Below are 21,303 nucleotides of genomic sequence, written 5' to 3' on the forward strand. Positions count from 1 at the left end.
GAGAATCGAATGTAAACTCTTTCTTGCAGTCTATCTGAGCCACAGGATGTGCATGGGGTTCCGGGATTTCTGCTGTGAAGGGCGTGGACAGAGACCATCTGAAAAATAATTGGCAGTCACGTCCTGTAGTGACATCCATTACACACACATACGTCAGGCAGGAGGTTCTAAAAATGAGGCTTGCTCTGATAGGGCATTAGTGTGGGTCTGAAAGGGCAAGGAAGAATGGTTCATTCGACTTCACCTTGTGAGTAGCCGTTAAGTTGCATGCCAGGTGCCTAAGTTTGTGATGTCATTTAGAAGGTCAACATTGGTATAGGCCACTTTACATTTCACTAACAATCTGACTGCTGACAGTAAAGTCTAGCCCAGTTCTTCACCAAAAGGCTCTCCATTGATGTTGTCTATCTTCGGCTTTAGCGGGTGCAACTTTACTTCTATTCAGTTGACTGGCTGATGAGGTTTTCAGCATCCTCGTATGCATTAGCAGGCCCTAAAATTCTTTGCAGCACTTGACAGACTAAGGATTCCAATCAATCATTTGCAAATAAATCCCTACTGAGATCTTGTCGAAGAATGCATTTCTTGCAACACTGCTGCACGTTTCCTTCATCCTGGTATTTCTCACTCTGTAGAGATTTGTGTTCCTTAATTAAACCTTTTTTTCCAAGTATGCAGTGTTGACAGCTTGGTGGTGGTGAAGGGCACAAGGTTTGATGGCCTTGCATGTGTATACACAGGGTTTCACAGGCATGGCTGAGTGAGTAGGAGAACTCTTTCGTTGCACTTGGCCTTACAATTGGCCCAATCTGTCGCGCAATAGTCGAAGAAAATAGCTATCAGCAGCACCATGCCTTCCCGCGCCTCAATCATCAAAACATCTACAAGGCTTCCTTTTCCAAGCGCCTTATGATAGTTTGAAAACGGAATTATTGCAATAGGACTGAGGGACTCGGAGGACCTCGGTAACCTGCAAGTAACTCCGGTTTGCACTGGACTCTGCAGCACAGCGTTTTTCAATGTTCATCCCATTAGGGAGAGAGAACGTGGAAGAGGGTGCTTAGAGCAGACTATACCGAGCTCCACATGAGTGGAAAATCACTCTCAAGATAGTTAATAGGTATATTAACCTTATGCATTCCACTCCGACATCCATGTGTCACAGAAGACAACACTGTTTCTGGGTTTAGGAAAAGTAAAGCGTTTCTAGGGGAAACGTTCCTATTAAACTGCAAGGTTCACTTTCCCGCCAGATTCACTGATCGTGCTAATACTACTGAAACTCAAGGTGTCCAGCAACAGAAATACAATGTTTCTGGCCCACGTTAGCCCCTTTTACATCTTTCCTGTAAGACGGCAATCATCTGATGTTTCCTCAGGTTCCAGATCACCACTCCTGCAGTTGTTGAACCTGAACCCTTTCTAAGGAAAGCTACTGTGAGTCAGCCAAAGAGGTGCTACCAAATATCTAGGCGGAAACAGCTTTGACTTAAAAACTTTCAATTGGGTGCTGTACCAGTCCTTTACCTCTCTGAATACAGTCACTATTCTGATCTAGCTTTCTGAATCAGGATCATATTTTTCATGCAGTTTTCCACAATTTCCTGAGTGGAAGCATGGCCTGATATTTCCCTGCATGCATTCGTACCCTCATCCCAATTTCTAACTCTAAACAGCCACTGACTTTGAAAGTATCAACATCGACAATGTTACCACTTTTGCCCTAAAGGAAAAAGTAGATGCTCCTACATCCTTTGTTTACTATTGTTAAAAGGGCAGATTGGGAGTTTAGAAGATAGGCTACTCTGTTACAACTGTGACTGAGGACCCTGTCCACCAAACCCACTGTCCGTCCACCACACTATTATGGTTGTGTGGAATACAATAGCTTTTGGTTGATGGGAATCTTCCTCGGACAGCCAGAAAGGTAGGAGCCATTGGAGGAAGGACATTACACCATGTGCCCTATTTATGGCGGACGGTGTGATGTCCTTTATTTTTGTCTGTGAAACAAATAATGACCACCCACATTCTGGAAAAAAGTTCCCTGGGAATGTGCGCCATTAGTTATTTGTTTTTCAGTAACAAAATCCAACTTTGGAAGTTTGTTTTCTAAAAACAAAATCTTTGGTAAAGTTGGGTGACTGGCCATCAAAACCCATTGCGGCTGTCTGCATAACTTTCTGGATCTTGACATGACACGTCACAATGGCAATTCCTATCCAGGTTCCGAAAACACGGCTGAGCTTGTTGCGATCACTAAATGTGGCAGACATTACTACATCAGGGAGGCGGACGTAATACAACCGTGATTGAATGCTAAACTCTAAATAAGGCCCTTTGCTCACAGCTCATCAAAGCGAGGCATGTCGGGCCGCTCTTTGATTTTTAGATATGCAAACCACTGGGTACCTAAACATTGCCAGTCTACAATAAGGAGCTGAAGGGGCAGAGAACAGGTCATCCCCCACTCAATGCACTGTATACAAAAGGACCTGTTCACAATGTGAGCGAGTAATTTATACATCCGTTCCGGTTGTCATACGTTTTAGACAATCTTTAAAGCATGCGATTATTTCATCTATGCTATTCGTCGGTGTAGCTCACTTAAGAGAAGAAAAGGAAAGACAAATATTTTGCATACGAGGTAAAGCAGAATGACTATCAATGCGTCTAAAAGCTTATGTCTCCAACACCCAAGCGTGATGAAAAAAGAGTGAGTGGGAGTGTTGGTGCCTCACGGTAGTGCCACCAAGGAGGGTTAAGCAGGATGGTACTCGCCTGCTACCTCAAGATCTCATCATCAGCTACCAACACTCCAAAAGCAAGAACTATGTGTAAGAAAAACAATCATTGACTGTACAGGTGCTAAGGTGTGTGATTAAAGAAAGAAGAACTGTGCTAAAGTGTGTGCACCATGTTGAACCCCATAGTGATATACAATGATATCCAAAATTGAGCTGAATCACACTGGCTTGCGTTTTTTATTCTAAGCTGCGTGATTGCTCATGTTTAAAATGCCGACATGTTTCATTGCCACTGGACAAAACTCACGGCAACTTCTTCAGGGCGTGGGGTCTGTTCGTTTCACCCTGCACCTCTGTTTGTCAATTAAAAACAATTCTGTTGGAGACAAAAGAAAAATACACAAACATAACAACACAGGACAGGCTTGGTTGGCAACCGGTTTACCTCAGGACTGTTGTCCTATGTATTGCATTCTGAGTCACACTTTGTCATATTTACCGGGATATTGCCCACCATGGGCATACCTTTACCCTTGAGTCCTTGTGGCTGAATACACGCGTTCAAGGCTCCACTTATTCAACTCCAATCGTGAGTCTGTAATATATAATGTACAACAACGATTGTATGGCTGACAGTGTCAAATGTCTACCCTGAGTGGTGTCATTGATAATTAATGCTGGTGTATCTCCGTCCTGATTAGGTATCACCCCAGTATCTAAGTCTTTCCTTGTAACTTCCTCGTGTTCAGCATCCTGTTCGATAAGCTGTGCCCCCTTATAGTAGCATACCCTTTATGGAGTTCTAGCCTGACCCATCCGCGTTAAAACCCCCCGCTCTCACCGAGGTTTCCCAAATTCCCTTCCTTTGATGTTTTCGTGCCGAGTGCCCCAAGTTAGATACATCAAGCGAGACTCACCGTGAAAGTGTTCGTGACTGGCGTTTACTCAGCCCAGCAACAACGCGGCTGTTGTGTTTCGCGGTATAAGAACGTACTTACGTTCACCACGTGACTTGCCTTCACAGATCCCGTTCTCACATGGGAGTTCGCGTAGTGTAAAAAAGGCTGCCATTTTGCAGTGGGGGGTTCCTTAGTGTACCAACCCCCATTAGTTTGCAAAAGTGTTCTACTACATATAATTACTGCGCCCCAGTGGTGGATAATGATGGATATATATCAATCAACCTATTTGTAACATTTACAAAAAGCGAAACTAAGGTCTTTCCAGAAATCCCCCTTCGGATACATGTCCCTTTGTAGTTTTTAATTTTTCATTGGGAACTGACCAAGTGGTGGGTGGAGGTGTATCACCCTGCCCGGTTACTTCCGCATTAATGATAGGTAAAAGCTTTGTATTCTCATATTCTCAAATTATAGCTATGAGAGTTATGACCCGTTAATAATGCACTCTTTGGGTTAAATCATTCCCAGAAGATTGGACCTCTTGGATGTACAATTTACAAATTAATACTGACTGGGGTCTGAGTACTAGTAAACCTTTGGTGGTATGAAGGAAGGATTAGGTGATTCATGTATTCACCTAACTCCATTCGATAAGGTCGTTTAGTCCATTTTGGTCCACACCCTCTTGGTAAATCCAACGTGCTTCCCTACTACTCAATCTGGATTCAATATTAAACTGATCGCCTGTAACTTTTTCCAGCACTACCCAGCGCACGTCTTGAGGGGTATGTTTTTGTGTCTGAAAATGTTGTATCAATTTGGTGCTCAATTTGCCTGCGCGAAGTGTACTAAGGTGTTCTTGTATCCTTGTTTTTACCTTTCTGGTGGTAAGGCCGATATAGTGGAGCTCGCAGGGGCATGTTAGTCTATAAATGACATGAGAAGTATTACAGTTGCTGAATTTGTTTAAAAACCAGATTTTTTTGTTTGCAAGGGTGACGTTTTTGGTAGGTGATGTAAATGCACACACAGAGCAATTCCCACACGGGTAGTGCCCCGGAGGAATGTTGGTCTCACGTGGACTTATTTTGGGTCTGGTATGGACCAGCCGGTCCCGGATGTTCGCCGATCGTTTAAATGCAAACCGGGGTGGAGGCATTTGCATATTGGTGGTACTGAGCAAATGCCAATGCCTACGAATAATCTGCCTGATTTTGGTGGAGAGTGGCCCAAAGGTGGTGACCACTGGAATACATTCACCTTTTTCCTTAGAGGTTTTTTTCAAAAGGGCTGCACGGGGCGTGTTATTTGCTCGTTTTTTTGCCTGTCTTATGACCTTTCTGGGATATGCTCGATGTTCTAACTTAGTGGCCAATACATTTGATTGTTCAGAGTATTCCTGTATGGTGGAACAGTTTCGGCGGTATCTTAAAAACTGTCCCACAGGCAAGTTGTCGCGGAGGGCTCTGGGATGGTATGATCTATAGTGTAGCAGGGAGTTTTTATCCGTTGATTTGTGATGTACCCTGGTCACGAGCTTATCATCCTCTGCCTGAATATCAAGGTCCAGATATACTGCGGTTGTTTTGCTCATTTCCCAAGTGAACTTTAAACAGCTATCTAGACCATTCAGCCAGGAAAGAAAATCCTTAAGTCTCTCTTCCGTGCCTTCCCATATGCATAGTACATCGTCTATATATCTCTTCCAGAGGACAATGTTCCTCTGGAAGAGATTGGTGTCAGAATGGATGTGGTACGCTTCAAACTGGCCTACATAAATGCAGGCCAGACTGGGGGCGAATGTAGCCCCCATCGAAGTCCCAGACACCTGGAGATATACCTGGTCTTTGCATGAGAAGAAGTTTTGGGTCAATGCAATCTCTATGCATTGGAGGACGAAGGTTTGTGGGCAGTCATAGAACCATTCAGAATCCCTCAGGGCACGCGCTGCTGCCACCAGCGTCGCCTCCTGAGGGATACTGGTGTACAACGACTCTATGTCAATGGTTACTAGGAATTGGTTTGCAGGATTGTATGAGACATTCTCCAGAATTCTCAAAACGTCCGTGGTGTCCTGGACGTATGAGGGTTGGGTGATGACACATTCCCTTAGGAAGAAGTCTGCAAACTGTGATAGTGGTTCTAATAGCGATTGAATGCCAGAGACGATGGGTCGTCCCGGGGGAGGCTGTTGTTTCTTACGGATTTTGGGTACAATATAGAACGCCGGCATTCTCGGTTTCATGTTAATCAGAAATTCGGCTTCCCTATATGTGACCCATTTCTTTTCTTTAGCCTCAGTTACCAAAGGTCTATAATTACAGCGGTTCCCCAAAAGCCTAGCCACTTCTGTGTCGTAATCAAGGGTATCCATCACTACCACCGCCCCGCCTTTATCGGCTGGCTTAATAGTGATTGTCTGGTTGTTTTGTAGACTTTTCAATGCCTGCCAGTCTCTAGAACTCATATTGCTGTGGTCCACAGTGTGCATATTGTGTTCAATCTGACTGATATCCTGTAGGATCTTCTGTTCAAAAACCACAGTTTCAGGGCCTACTGTATTTCCGGGGGGACAAAACTGGGAAGGGCACCGTAAGTTTAGTTCTAGAGACTGGCAGGCATTGAAAAGTCTACAAAACAACCAGACAATCACTATTAAGCCAGCCGATAAAGACGGGGCGGTGGTAGTGATGGATACCCTTGATTACGACACAGAAGTGGCTAGGCTTTTGGGGAACCGCTGTAATTATAGACCTTTGGCGCGGGACCCCACCAATGACCTGCAGGCGACCATCATCCAATTGGTAACTGAGGCTAAAGAAAAGAAATGGGTCACATATAGGGAAGCCGAATTTCTGATTAACATGAAACCGAGAATGCCGGCGTTCTATATTGTACCCAAAATCCATAAGAAACAACAGCCTCCCCCGGGACGACCCATCGTCTCTGGCATTCAATCGCTATTAGAACCACTATCACAGTTTGCAGACTTCTTCCTAAGGGAATGTGTCATCACCCAACCCTCATACGTCCAGGACACCACGGACGTTTTGAGAATTCTGGAGAATGTCTCATACAATCCTGCAAACCAATTCCTAGTAACCATTGACATAGAGTCGTTGTACACCAGTATCCCTCAGGAGGCGACCTGGTGGCAGCAGCGCGTGCCCTGAGGGATTCTGAATGGTTCTATGACTGCCCACAAACCTTCGTCCTCCAATGCATAGAGATCGCATTGACCCAAAACTTCTTCTCATGCAAAGACCAGGTATATCTCCAGGTGTCTGGGACTTCGATGGGGGCTACATTCGCCCCCAGTCTGGCCTGCATTTATGTAGGCCAGTTTGAAGCGTACCACATCCATTCTGACACCAATCTCTTCCAGAGGAACATTGTCCTCTGGAAGAGATATATAGACGATGTACTATGCATATGGGAAGGCACGGAAGAGAGACTTAAGGATTTTCTTTCCTGGCTGAATGGTCTAGATAGCTGTTTAAAGTTCACTTGGGAAATGAGCAAAACAACCGCAGTATATCTGGACCTTGATATTCAGGCAGAGGATGATAAGCTCGTGACCAGGGTACATCACAAATCAACGGATAAAAACTCCCTGCTACACTATAGATCATACCATCCCAGAGCCCTCCGCGACAACTTGCCTGTGGGACAGTTTTTAAGATACCGCCGAAACTGTTCCACCATACAGGAATACTCTGAACAATCAAATGTATTGGCCACTAAGTTAGAACATCGAGCATATCCCAGAAAGGTCATAAGACAGGCAAAAAAACGAGCATATAACACGCCCCGTGCAGCCCTTTTGGAAAAAACCTCTAAGGAAAAAGGTGAATGTATTCCAGTGGTCACCACCTTTGGGCCACTCTCCACCAAAATCAGGCAGATTATTCGTAGGCATTGGCATTTGCTCAGTACCACCAATATGCAAATGCCTCCACCCCGGTTTGCATTTAAACGATCGGCGAACATCCGGGACCGGCTGGTCCATACCAGACCCAAAATAAGTCCACGTGAGACCAACATTCCTCCGGGGCACTACCCGTGTGGGAATTGCTCTGTGTGTGCATTTACATCACCTACCAAAAACGTCACCCTTGCAAACAAAAAAATCTGGTTTTTAAACAAATTCAGCAACTGTAATACTTCTCATGTCATTTATAGACTAACATGCCCCTGCGAGCTCCACTATATCGGCCTTACCACCAGAAAGGTAAAAACAAGGATACAAGAACACCTTAGTACACTTCGCGCAGGCAAATTGAGCACCAAATTGATACAACATTTTCAGACACAAAAACATACCCCTCAAGACGTGCGCTGGGTAGTGCTGGAAAAAGTTACAGGCGATCAGTTTAATATTGAATCCAGATTGAGTAGTAGGGAAGCACGTTGGATTTACCAAGAGGGTGTGGACCAAAATGGACTAAACGACCTTATCGAATGGAGTTAGGTGAATACATGAATCACCTAATCCTTCCTTCATACCACCAAAGGTTTACTAGTACTCAGACCCCAGTCAGTATTAATTTGTAAATTGTACATCCAAGAGGTCCAATCTTCTGGGAATGATTTAACCCAAAGAGTGCATTATTAACGGGTCATAACTCTCATAGCTATAATTTGAGAATATGAGAATACAAAGCTTTTACCTATCATTAATGCGGAAGTAACCGGGCAGGGTGATACACCTCCACCCACCACTTGGTCAGTTCCCAATGAAAAATTAAAAACTACAAAGGGACATGTATCCGAAGGGGGATTTCTGGAAAGACCTTAGTTTCGCTTTTTGTAAATGTTACAAATAGGTTGATTGATATATATCCATCATTATCCACCACTGGGGCGCAGTAATTATATGTAGTAGAACACTTTTGCAAACTAATGGGGGTTGGTACACTAAGGAACCCCCCACTGCAAAATGGCAGCCTTTTTTACACTACGCGAACTCCCATGTGAGAACGGGATCTGTGAAGGCAAGTCACGTGGTGAACGTAAGTACGTTCTTATACCGCGAAACACAACAGCCGCGTTGTTGCTGGGCTGAGTAAACGCCAGTCACGAACACTTTCACGGTGAGTCTCGCTTGATGTATCTAACTTGGGGCACTCGGCACGAAAACATCAAAGGAAGGGAATTTGGGAAACCTCGGTGAGAGCGGGGGGTTTTAACGCGGATGGGTCAGGCTAGAACTCCATAAAGGGTATGCTACTATAAGGGGGCACAGCTTATCGAACAGGATGCTGAACACGAGGAAGTTACAAGGAAAGACTTAGATACTGGGGTGATACCTAATCAGGACGGAGATACACCAGCATTAATTATCAATGACACCACTCAGGGTAGACATTTGACACTGTCAGCCATACAATCGTTGTTGTACATTATATATTACAGACTCACGATTGGAGTTGAATAAGTGGAGCCTTGAACGCGTGTATTCAGCCACAAGGACTCAAGGGTAAAGGTATGCCCATGGTGGGCAATATCCCGGTAAATATGACAAAGTGTGACTCAGAATGCAATACATAGGACAACAGTCCTGAGGTAAACCGGTTGCCAACCAAGCCTGTCCTGTGTTGTTATGTTTGTGTATTTTTCTTTTGTCTCCAACAGAATTGTTTTTAATTGACAAACAGAGGTGCAGGGTGAAACGAACAGACCCCACGCCCTGAAGAAGTTGCCGTGAGTTTTGTCCAGTGGCAATGAAACATGTCGGCATTTTAAACATGAGCAATCACGCAGCTTAGAATAAAAAACGCAAGCCAGTGTGATTCAGCTCAATTTTGGATATCATTGTATATCACTATGGGGTTCAACATGGTGCACACACTTTAGCACAGTTCTTCTTTCTTTAATCACACACCTTAGCACCTGTACAGTCAATGATTGTTTTTCTTATACATAGTTCTTGCTTTTGGAGTGTTGGTAGCTGATGATGAGATCTTGAGGTAGCAGGCGAGTACCATCCTGCTTAACCCTCCTTGGTGGCGTTACCGTGAGGCACCAACACTCCCACTCACTCTTTTTTCATCACGCTTGGGTGTTGGAGACATAAGCTTTTAGACGCATTGATAGTCATTCTGCTTTACCTCGTATGCAAAATATTTGCCTTTCCTTTTCTTCTCTTAAGTGAGCTACACCGACGAATAGCATAGATGAAATAATCGCATGCTTTAAAGATTGTCTAAAACGTATGACAACCGGAACGGATGTATAAATTACTCGCTCACATTGTGAACAGGTCCTTTTGTATACAGTACCTAAACATTGCACCTGAATTCTCCACAGTGGCACCCAGGAAGAGTTCCACTTGGTCAAAGGTGCCTCTGAAATTGAAAAAAGTCTCATGTTTTCTACTAAAAGATGCCTTTATTCCTGAGTCGGTCGGTATCAGTACACAATTGCAAGGTGAAGTGTGGGTCTTGGTTGACCGTCCATGTGGAAATGTAAACTGGATGTTCAGCAGTAATAACATAAGTAATATGAAGACCGCTCCACAAACGTACGTACGCTACGTACCATTAAATTAATTTTAATGTTTTTCTTTCTTAAGGGTTTATTGCAGCAGACATCAAAGGCACCGGATCCTGGACACAGCTGTACCTAATAACAGACTATCATGAGAATGGCTCACTGTATGATTACCTGAAGTCAACCACGCTGGACACCAAGGGCATGCTGAAGCTGGCATACTCCTCCATCAGTGGCCTTTGTCACCTCCACACCGAAATCTTTGGCACCAAAGGCAAACCCGCTATTGCCCACCGTGATCTGAAAAGTAAAAACCTCTTGGTGAAGAAGAACGGGACTTGCTGTATAGCAGATCTGGGCTTGGCTGTGAAATTCATCAGGTTAGTAAAACTGAAATGAGGATGTCTAACTGGGGACTCTGCCACCAGCTAGCATAGGCATGAAACAAAGCTTCAAAGACATTAGAAATCCAGGGGACAATTCAATAGGCCTCAGCCCCTGCATCATGAATGTAAATTGCATGCCTTACTTATGTTGCTCACTGAGGTAATTTGGTGCCACAAATAACAAGGTAAACTTTAGCAAAATTGACTCTTAGATGTCTTTTCATTCTACCTCTGAGAAATATCTTTGCAACTGCTGAACACAAGGAAATATAGGTGATAGTAAACCCAGTAAAAATTGGAATGGTGCCAACTTCATTGTTTTAATATAGCAGGACAATGCCAAAGGGAAAATCTGGATTAAGTATTGTTTCCTTAATCCGATATTTACTGCTATGAGTATCAAACGCCCAAAGGCTTTGGTCACAAATAGTGTATTGTCACTCATCTTCATTCACATAAATTGTTGCAAGCATTGAAAAGACTTTTTGGGAAATGTCTAAGTCCTCTTACCCCAATAAATAACGATGCATGTTTGAACCTTAGTAAATCTACTTAGCATCTTTCTTCAAGCAAAGCTAGCTATGTTGGCAGTAATATACCTGTACTGCTCTGCTGTTATTCTAACCGATCATACATGTGTAATGAACTTGTCCCGATGGATATTGTGTGACTCATCTTGATGAATACCGTGAAGCTATATGATTTTGTGAAGACCTAGGCTTCCCGGCCCTCTTGGTATATCGAGACGTGTGGACCCCTTCCTTCATTAAGAAACATTATGGAATACTGTCTCAGCTATGCTGGTATTTGAGTTGTATACCTCACTGCATCTGTGTAGCTCTTCCCAGATACCTTCTTTTGACTATCTTCATGCTATCCCCAATGCTACAGCATGCTAGGCCTTGCTTCAAGAGGCCCAAAAGCACATTTTGCAAGAACTTATCAGAGTGGGCAAGTGCAGCTTGAGAATCTTCTGCTTTTCAATTAATTTGAAACAAAATTTATATTTTTATTTACGTGATTAAAGACTCAAACGCTTTGCAGATCGGTAGCATGCTATTCCAGCGGAGTTAGTTTCATTCTGTGCCAGATGATTTGTGATATTCTTCTAATTCAGATAATTATAGGATTTTGTAGGATCCATGTGAGATGCTAATTTCATGCCCTTGAGTTAGTGGGTTGTTTCACATTGTTAGTAGCATTGTCACCTGTACAGATCATAGATTATCAAGTAGTTTCTAGTCTGGTTGTCCGGCCATTGGAGCAGAGTTTTTCAAGCCATTATTTGTGAGGATCGAGTTTGTCATAGAGAGCAACTCTGAGGGCCCTTTACACTGAGTATAGACACTAAAGCTGTAGTATAGATACTCGTTTAATTGTAATGCAAACCAAGATTCTGGAATTATCAGTCATGAAAATGTTTGGAGTGCATTCATGTACCAGCAGACCTCTTTTTCAGCTGACGTGCAAGGGACATGCATGGTGTAAAGTTATGCAATAATGATTGCACAATTTCTCAGATGGCTTTGAAAAATCTTATTCGAATTAAAACGTTATACACCTCGACATTTGAAGAGACGTTTTTGTTGTTTCCCTATGCCTAGTGTTGTGTAGCTGGATATATTTCAGCTGATACTTCTATCATCGAATTTGTCAATGAAATTGAGGCTTGCAGTCTCTTACATTTTATCCGTATGATGCTGATGCAATGTTATGTGAGCTCTTTTGTTATCTTTAGGTATTTTTTGCTTCTCCTCAATAAGATCCCTTGATTCCTAACTTGCTCTGGAGTAACAGAGATTTACTGGTTTACTATAGATTCAAGTGGCAGATAGCCACATCTTCGCCACGCTCCTGATTTTTAAGTGATGATTGATGATTTGTATCCTTGCTGGAAGTGATTTCCATTACTTGGTGTCTTGAACTGGAAAAAAATGTGTCACCAAATGATGTTGTCTTGTAGGATGCAATAACTAGTTTGAGTGCTAATCTGGAACAAAGTGTCCTTTTCTGAGAGTATCTCTCAATCTTCATTTGCAAGAAAATCGGTCCTATTCTATTCATTTCTGTTATATCTGGCATCCTTAGCGTCTTCTCCCTGACTTTGTCTTCTAACCTCCTGTTTTGCTGGCTTTAGGATTCTGGCCACTTTACCACTGCTGACTAGTGCTAAAGTGCATATGCTCTGTACTCAAAACAAAGAAACATTGGCTTATTCACAATTGGCATATTTAATGTACTTATAAGTCCCTAGCAGAGTGCACTATATGAACCCAGGTCCTGTAAATTAAATGCTACTATTGGGCCTGCTGCACCAATTGTGCCACCCACGCATTAGCTCTTTAAACATGGCTCAGGCCGGTCACTGCAGATCCTGTGTGTGCAGATTAAACTACCATTTCGACCTGGCAAGCTAACCTGCGTACCCGGCCCAAACCTTCCATTTTATTACATATGTGACCCTTAAGGTAGGCCCGAGGCAGCCCTTTGGCGGGCTGCAATGTTTTTAAAGGGTAGGACATGTACTTTTGAGTTTTGCATGTCCTGGTAATGAAAAACTGCTAAATTCGTTTTTCACTGCTGCTATGCCTATTTCTCCCATAGGTTAACATTGGGATTGCTTTAAAACATATTTTAAGTGTCATTTCCAATTGGGAAAAGATGGAGATTTGGAGTGTGGTGTCTCTGGCCTCGCACTTTAAAATCACAACTTACGGTGAAGTTGGATTTTAAATTGTAAGTCTGAAAATGCCACTTTCAAAAAGTTACAATTTTCTCACTTTAAACCAATCTGTGCCTCTGCCTGTCTCTGAATACACTTCTGGGGTGGGTGACAGCTGGACTTTGTGCATTCCCTCTGGATAATCACGCAAAGGGAGAAGGGGTGTGACATTTGCATCCTGATGGCCCATCTCCAAGCTGATGGGCCTTCCTGAGGTAGATTGGGAGGGAGGAGCTGACACTTGCACCTGAATAGGGCTGTGCCTGTCCCTACATTAAGAGCTGCATAGCCCCCTGTAGTGAGTCTGAAGTCAGGGGAGGAAAGGCACGGACCTTGTGATCTTCAAAGACCTGTTTGATGTCTCTCCACTGCAAATGCACATTTAGGTATAAGTACTGGACCCCTGACAACATCAGATCAAAACTTTGCTGGACCCAAGGATATTCTGCCTGGAAGAAGACCTGATGTGCTGATGTAAGGACTTCCACTTTGCTCCCTGCATTGCTGTGTTGGCCTGCTGCCTGCTGATTGCTGTGCTGTAGGAGGGACTGCCACTTTGCTGCCTGCTCTGCTGTGTTGGCCTGCAGTCTGCTGCTTCTTGTCTGGTAGTGAGAATGACTGGACCTGTTCTGTACGTTCTTGAACCCGTTTCTTCAAGGGCTAGGTGGCTTACCTCCTGTGCTTTGAAGTCTCAGGGTCACAAAAGAGGGCACACAAGACTTCTTTCAACACTGCTGGTGCTGCAGTACTCTGACATCTTGAGCTCTACCCTTGCCTAAGGTGCCCCCTCCAGTCCTGCACCTCAGAAGTGGGTTCAGCGGCTGTTTTCTGCAAACATTGATGCAGTGACCCCTTTGCAGCGATCGTAACTGACACAATGCAGACTCGATGACGACGCGGGTCTCGACTGCGAGGTTTAATGATGACAGTGCCAATCTGAAGATGCTACTGCCACACTCGAGTCCGACGCAGCACTGGCCATTCGACACAGACTGTGAAGCTCTATTCCGACTCATCAACCCGACAGTGTAAATCGGAACCGACGCACGGATTCCTAGACACCAACGCTTTGTATGTGTAGGTACTTTTTAAGCAGCCCTGCATGGGCCCTGTAGCTGGCCTGCCTTCCGTTGCGGTCAGCCTGACCTTGGTTTTACACCGGTGTAGCTCGACCTACAGTAACCATTTGGCGCTATTGACTTCTAAGCACTGTTTTTGGATTTAATCTTTAAAAGTTCATATCTCAGTTTTTACTGATAGGATGTTTGTTATTGTGGTCTTGTTTTACTCCGATAAATATTCTCTATTTTTCTAAACTGATGTGGAGTCTTTTTGTGGAGTTTTTACTGTTACTAAAACTTAAATCAGCACAAATACTTTGCAAATTGCATCCTAAATTAAGCCTGACTGCTCTGTGCCACACCACCAGAGGGTGAGCACAGGTTAATTTAGGTTGTGTGCCTGACTTACCTTGACTAGGATTGTGACTCCTGCTTGGGCAGGGTGTATATTCTGCTGACTACAAACCCCAGTGCCTAACAATTTCTTTTTGTGTAATGCAGAGTTATTTTGAAAGTAGATCTTCTAGCGACAGGGAGACCATTAAGAGCCTTCAAGTCAGGGGAGGAGTGGACTCATAGTTTGACATGTACGAGTTGTCCTACTTGTGCATTCTGGATCTTTTGGAGGAGTCTCATAACTGAAATTGATGCCCAGTCTTAATTATGGCAAGAGGAGTAGTTATCTGGATCTTCTTTCGATATCCCATGTGCTCGAAAATAAGTTGGTGTATTCGCATGGCCTCAAATGTAGATTTTGTTAATTAGTCGCCTTGACTCTTCACGGAGAGGATTGATGGCAATATTTCTTACTTCTTTTGAAGTACTAGGTGTAGTGGTCTTAGTTCTTTGAGCCAGACTGTCAATAAGCCTTGGGTTTTCCAGTCTCCCCATGTAAAAATCTTACTTTTTGATGCTTTTAGTTTAATGCGATTTGTTATCATACACATATCCATGTCTTTCAGGTAAGCAGTTACATTTGGGACTTTTAAGGTTCTTAGGACTCCAAAGTAAGAAATGTTTGTGTATGCTCAGTGTATTATATAGCATGCGAGGTGAAAAGATTTTCTTCTAGTAAAGCACCGATATTGATGTTTGGGAGGACTGGTGAGATGATTGGCCCTTGTGGTACTTCTGTCTTATAGGTGAATGTGTAGTTGTGAATGGAGATATTAGTAATATGTTTGATCTGTCCATATAAGGTAGAAGGAGAACCAGTCGAAGATGTTTCCATCAGCACCAATTTCTTTTTGTCAGTTTTGTAATGCTGTGTTAAATGGTGCTGATAGGTCGAGAAATAGTAATGCTGCTAGGAACATTACCCCATCCGTTCACCATGTTCTCAGCTCTTGTCACGGGGAGGCTAACCTCAAATACAGTTCTATTCTAAAAATTCTATAAAGAAAGTCCACTATGGAGGATTTTTAAATTGTTTCAGAAACCATTTTTTGGTATGAAGAACATAGAAATGAATGTTGTAAAGGTCCCTTAGCATCAAAGTCAATTTGTGGGCGAAATCTTAAAGACTATCTCTGCCCCTATCCTTGTGTGTCTGCAGCAGTATCTGTAACTTTAACCCATTTGAGTAGATGAGCACACCATAAAAAACCCAAAAATAAAAAATCCATAGGTACCTTTAGTGATTATCAAAAGATAGCGGAAGAGTTCCAGACTTGTACAGCTACAAACCAGCAACTTTCAACATGATGCAGACCATGACCGACCTGCCCTATACTTCCTAAAACCTATAATACATGTCGGTTGTAGTGTACGTAATGTATCCCGTACCTTAATATGAGTGTGCTGCTACAAATGGGTAATCTAGATTGCTTCAAGCTTACAATTGAACCTTTTTTAAATGAATATTACTGTCAGTCAGCCCAGGTCATCCCATTAGTCTACTGCTGTCATTCACACTTTCATTCACCCACTACAGCTTACAGCATTGGACAGTGTGTCAGCCCACTTCATCATTTTGCTAACTTCACTGTGAATGACAGCATTCTGGCCTTTCTCAAGGAGCACATCTGCACATAAAGTAGTTCCCTTCATGGCCAACACTTGCTACTAATGCAATGTGTGCTTTTTCAGACCAGAAAAAATATTTTCCACTTTTCCTCAAAACCAGCTTTGACTCTACCAAAACTCTAGCAGTCAACACCAGGCCAAATAGCTTTGTCTTTTTTCATTCATCGGCTGGAGGGTACCTTCTTATATAATTTATCATACATTTTCAATGAACGGGAACATAGAAATCCATGTTGTCTTAATAGACTTCAGACCATTTGCCCGTATGCCATTTAATGCAAAGATTTTGCCGTGGTTTAAAATGTATTAAGGAATGCCAATCCAAAAGAAATGGATCCGGTTGTGTCGGGTCAAATCAGGCCGAATAGTTTATACAAATGGATTGCTCAACTCTTGGCATGCGCCATTTGTGATCTGAGGGTCCAGAGGTTGCGTGCACATTAACAGTGACTGCTAAGGTACAAAGCAACACCCCTTAGTCACAAGTACATTCATTTGCAATTTTCATTCAGTACATCTGCAGTTCAGTACGTGTTGTGTGTGATACACTAGAATTTCTGTCCATTCCACTTTGCACAGAATGTCGCCTTTCCAATAAGCATTTTTGTGGTAGTTTCACCACTGCATACAGAGTTTGGTGAATATGCTGGTCTGTGCCCATGAGGGTACATGTTAATACCCTATTGGTGATGGTGATGTGTACCTTGTGCTGGGAATACTAATCACGGGTGATTTGGAGCAGGCAGTCAGAATGGGTTTTAGAGGCTTGGGCCATGCATTACCACCATGTGACTACAAGCCCAGGTTAGGGACCGTTCCCTAGTGGTGCTGCCATAAAAAGTGGTAGGATCATATACCTTCACACTCAGGCTGCAGCGTTAAGTACAAATCCCCAAGCATGTTCCTAGCTCTTGGGTGCTGCAGTTAGTCAAATTGACCACTAGCTTAAAAATTAGCTATTGATGAAACCACTTAATGCTGAGAGGGGGGGTAACAGCTGAATTAAATTGTTTCATCAAGGGTTGTTCTTGACGTGATTGTTCAACTCTGCATCTGATCTAATAGGCCAGGTACTCCCACTCACCATACCGGGGTATAGTTTGCCTATACAGGAAGTTATGCTTTCCCAATCAGATACCCTATCTCTTATTGTTAAAGACGAAGACATCTTTTTCTTGATGTAAGACCCTCACCCACACTTGTAGTGGCATGGTTCACCATCGGGTCTCAATCTGGTCCCTTAGAAACCAGGATGGAATCGACCATATTCCAGGGAGCACTTTGAATATTACTGTGACCAGGGCACCTAGAATAGATACAAATACCACAAAGAAGCCTACGTTTCCCTTTCTTAATGGTTTGTTTTGGTATGATTTAAAATTATCTCAATGTGGGGCGGGGGGAGGATATTGTGGTCCTATGACCCTAAATCTCCGTCAACATGTTCAGTTCCTCTCAGATCCATGGATTTCGTCAGGGCTTTAGTATTTCATTTTCCCCAGAAACACAATCATTCCGTTTGAGTAAAGTGTGCGCGATTAACTCGCATGCAAGATGAGTTATTACGTGCCGAATTGTAGGATCTTGTTTTCCTATTTGGGAATATCACCCTACCACACGGGATTGGGAAGCATCTCCCTTTAGTCACACAGTCATCGGGGGTAGCAGGCCTCTCCTTCACCAATTTTAGTTCCATAGTAGAGTTTTGGGAAAGACTGTTCCATCCACAAGGTCCGTTCCACATTGCCCTGTCTTGCCCCTTCTTTCTCTCACTTCTAGTTCTTCTTTACAATGCCTCTTGAATCCCACTCTCTGCTTTGAATTTTTACCTTAGGATGACCACAAAATGGTATATTGAGTGAACAAAAGGATCTTCCATGAATTGTGAAACTCTTCTTGTGCTGTTAAAAAAGAGTGGGGTTCTTTCTGAGACCACCAGTTTCTGGTATTTTAGTTAAATGTTGGAAGCAGAGAACCAGATTTTACCCAGTAGCATTAAAGGTGACCTGAAATTTACCAGTTTGTATGTATTGGCTCTAGCTTTGATTTTAAATAGAATAGATTCATAGTATAATCATCATTGGGGAAAGTTGGAGTGGACGTGATGTGAAAGCTGCTGTTTACAGGATGAAATATGAGGGAAGTTAAAAAGGAAAAGCATGTGTGCCATTTTTCTTTCCTTGCCCGATAATTTAGTCATCCCTGCCACATAATTTGATCCTCAGTTACCGCAAAGTTCCAGTGGCCCTGCTTCTAGAATGAAAAAGTGGAGAATGGAACGGATTCACGCCTGCTCCCCACCTTACTGTAAAGTTTTAGGCCAATGTAAAAGATTGTTTTCTGTATGCATATAGTACTCGTCTCTATTTTCCAACCATCCTTCCTCCCCCAGCGATGAGGCCTTATCTGGGCATGTCAGGTGCGACTCATCATATTTCCCGGTTCCATTGATTTTATGGAACAGAGCCCTACAATTTGGAACAAGAATGTTAGCAGCGATCACGGATACATGTACATGAACGTGGATTTCTTCTCTCTGCCTCGCTGGCACTATAGAGGGAGGACTTTACGGCTAATTTCCTCGCAATTTGTTCATTCTCTGGTTTTCAAGTCAAAGCACTGAGTGACTGGAGGGGGGGGGGGGGCGGAAGCTGTTTCTACATTAAATGAAGATTTCATTATCACTGGCATTATTCCACAGGATCCTGCCAATGAAATAAACCGCAATAGTTACTGGCCCTCCCCCACTTTCAATCAGATTCTATCTAAATATCTAATCGTAGCCAAGGGCGTGCCATATTTTCCAGAAAGGCACTTTTCGTACTAAGATGCTGTCACTGTGGTGTATCTGGAAAAGGGTGTTAGAGATGCCAGTTGCTATCTCGGGGGATTTGCCATCTGAATTTATTTACATTTAAATGCATGAAGCAGTGCATAGCCTGTTCCCAGAGAGACAAAAAGATGCCCCTCAAATGGCACACCGAGATGAGACTTTTCATTTAGTTTTAAGACCGTGGTACATCATCAGTGCCAACTGTTGTTGCTTCAAACATTTGCTGCTCAATTCATGTGCTTTACTTTCTTTCTCCTGTTTTTTTCAGCGACACAAATGAAGTAGACATACCACCGAACACAAGAGTTGGCACAAAACGCTACATGCCCCCAGAGGTACTGGATGAGAGCTTGAACCGAAACCATTTCCAGTCCTACATCATGGCGGACATGTACAGCTTTGGACTCATCCTGTGGGAGATAGCGAGGAGATGTGTGTCAGGAGGTAAACGAAGGAGGAGCTCGGAAAACATCTGCTCAGCTCAGTGGTTTTAGAGGAAGCAGCAAAAATCGCATCTCAGAATAGCAAAGATCACACGCACCACATACAAAATACTGTGAACAACTCTTATTTTTAGCAGAAACATAGATTTTTACCCGAAAAGCATGCTTTTTGTCATTTGGTATAAATCCATTCAGTAGTTTTTTGTAGAAATTAAGGTAAAAAATGTATTTATATCTGGATGGTTGGGTACGCGGGACACTCGCAAGAGTTCCACGAGCACACAACATTAAAAAATAGAGCAGTCTGACCAAGTGGGCCTCTTTTCCTGTCAGTCTTGCCCCTCCCGTTCTGCAAGTCTCGTGGGAGGTCTCACTCTGATTGGCTGGATGCAGCATGAGGGAAAATGGTGTGGCTGCGATTTTAGGACATGAGGACTTATCCCCGTGTCCTGAAAATGAAAGGGACCAGAGTAGGGGGACATCCAAAGGCAGTGTGCAGCAGGGGACTGGCTGTTCTCGGCAAAGGGGGTTGATCCCTGCAGTCAACCACACACTGGGCACGGCCAATGGCTGTGGCGGGAAGCGATTGGCTGCCGGCGTGGTGTTGTTTGCCCATGTAGGTTGGGCGCAGGACTTGGCCACCTGCGGCCACCCCCACATGTGCACGTCCTTAGTTGTAGTTGTGGGGGTTTAGCATAGTTACATATGGGAATAAAATATTACGTTACATCAAAAAAGCCCTAGAAATTCACAGAAATAATCAAAGGTAAAGTCACTCTATAGTTGCTAATGGCAATAAATTCTTACAGTGCAGTAAAAAAAAAAAAAACAGTCACTGTAAAAACCAAAAGTTAAAGTTATATGATCGTTAGCTGAAAAAGAAAGTTTAAACCTGACATTTTAAACTAAAAAAACACACCAAAACTCATACCCTCGCCATACACTGCTTATGACCTTACTTATTGTATCACTCATGAAATGTTCTATAATATCATTGATAACATCACTGTTGACATCTGAAATGACATTATTGATGACTGCACTGTACAGTGTCTAGGGCACGCGTTATAGTTCCTTGAAATAACAATAACTGGTGAATATGTGCATGTGTAGTTTCCATTACATGTACAGTGATTTTAGTGTGAGAACAGACTTTAGTAGCTTTTGGGAGAGCACCTAACTTGCTTTTCAACAGTAGGACCTCCTTACCAAAGCAAACCCTCCAAACTGCTAGCAGGGGAGGAGAAGGGAGTTGATGCCCCAGGTGTAACAGTGATTTTGTTTGATAATTACTTTTTCCTTGCAATGTGAGATTAGTGTGTTGCACTTTATTTGCATTTACTTTTCACTATTTGTACACATATCTATAAAACATGTGTGGGCTGATAAGTTCATATGGATATCTAGAGTGTTTCAGAAATTCAAACTTGTTTTGCATGAGCGCTTCTTGTAAATAAATTAACTTGCAAGCCTTTTCTTTCAGGTATAGTAGAGGAATATCAGCTCCCATATCATGACATGGTGCCCAGCGACCCTTCCTATGAAGATATGCGAGAAATTGTGTGCATTAGGCGACTTCGGCCCTCTTTCCCAAACCGGTGGACTAGTGATGAGGTAAGGCAACATACTCAGGATTTTTATACCAATTATGAAGTCCTTTCCAATGCATAAATCTTGAATAACTATTATGTA

At 43.1% G+C, this 21,303-nt stretch overlaps 1 protein-coding gene across 2 annotated transcripts in view; it reads left to right on the top strand.

Moving 5' to 3' along the window:
• The window catches only part of BMPR1B (bone morphogenetic protein receptor type 1B), a 308,301-nt gene that overhangs the window by 280,885 nt on the left and 6,113 nt on the right, over nucleotides 1-21,303 (top strand). For both annotated transcript variants that reach the window (XM_085641155.1, XM_085641154.1), the window contains exons 8-10: nucleotides 10,224-10,521; nucleotides 19,437-19,612; nucleotides 21,095-21,225. In XM_085641155.1, coding sequence (XP_085497281.1) covers nucleotides 10,224-10,521; nucleotides 19,437-19,612; nucleotides 21,095-21,225 — 605 coding nt within the window. The remainder of the gene's footprint in view (nucleotides 1-10,223; nucleotides 10,522-19,436; nucleotides 19,613-21,094; nucleotides 21,226-21,303) is intronic.

This window comes from Triturus cristatus, chromosome 2_2, assembly GCF_964204655.1.
Source record: "Triturus cristatus chromosome 2_2, aTriCri1.1, whole genome shotgun sequence".
NCBI lineage: Eukaryota > Metazoa > Chordata > Amphibia > Caudata > Salamandridae > Triturus > Triturus cristatus.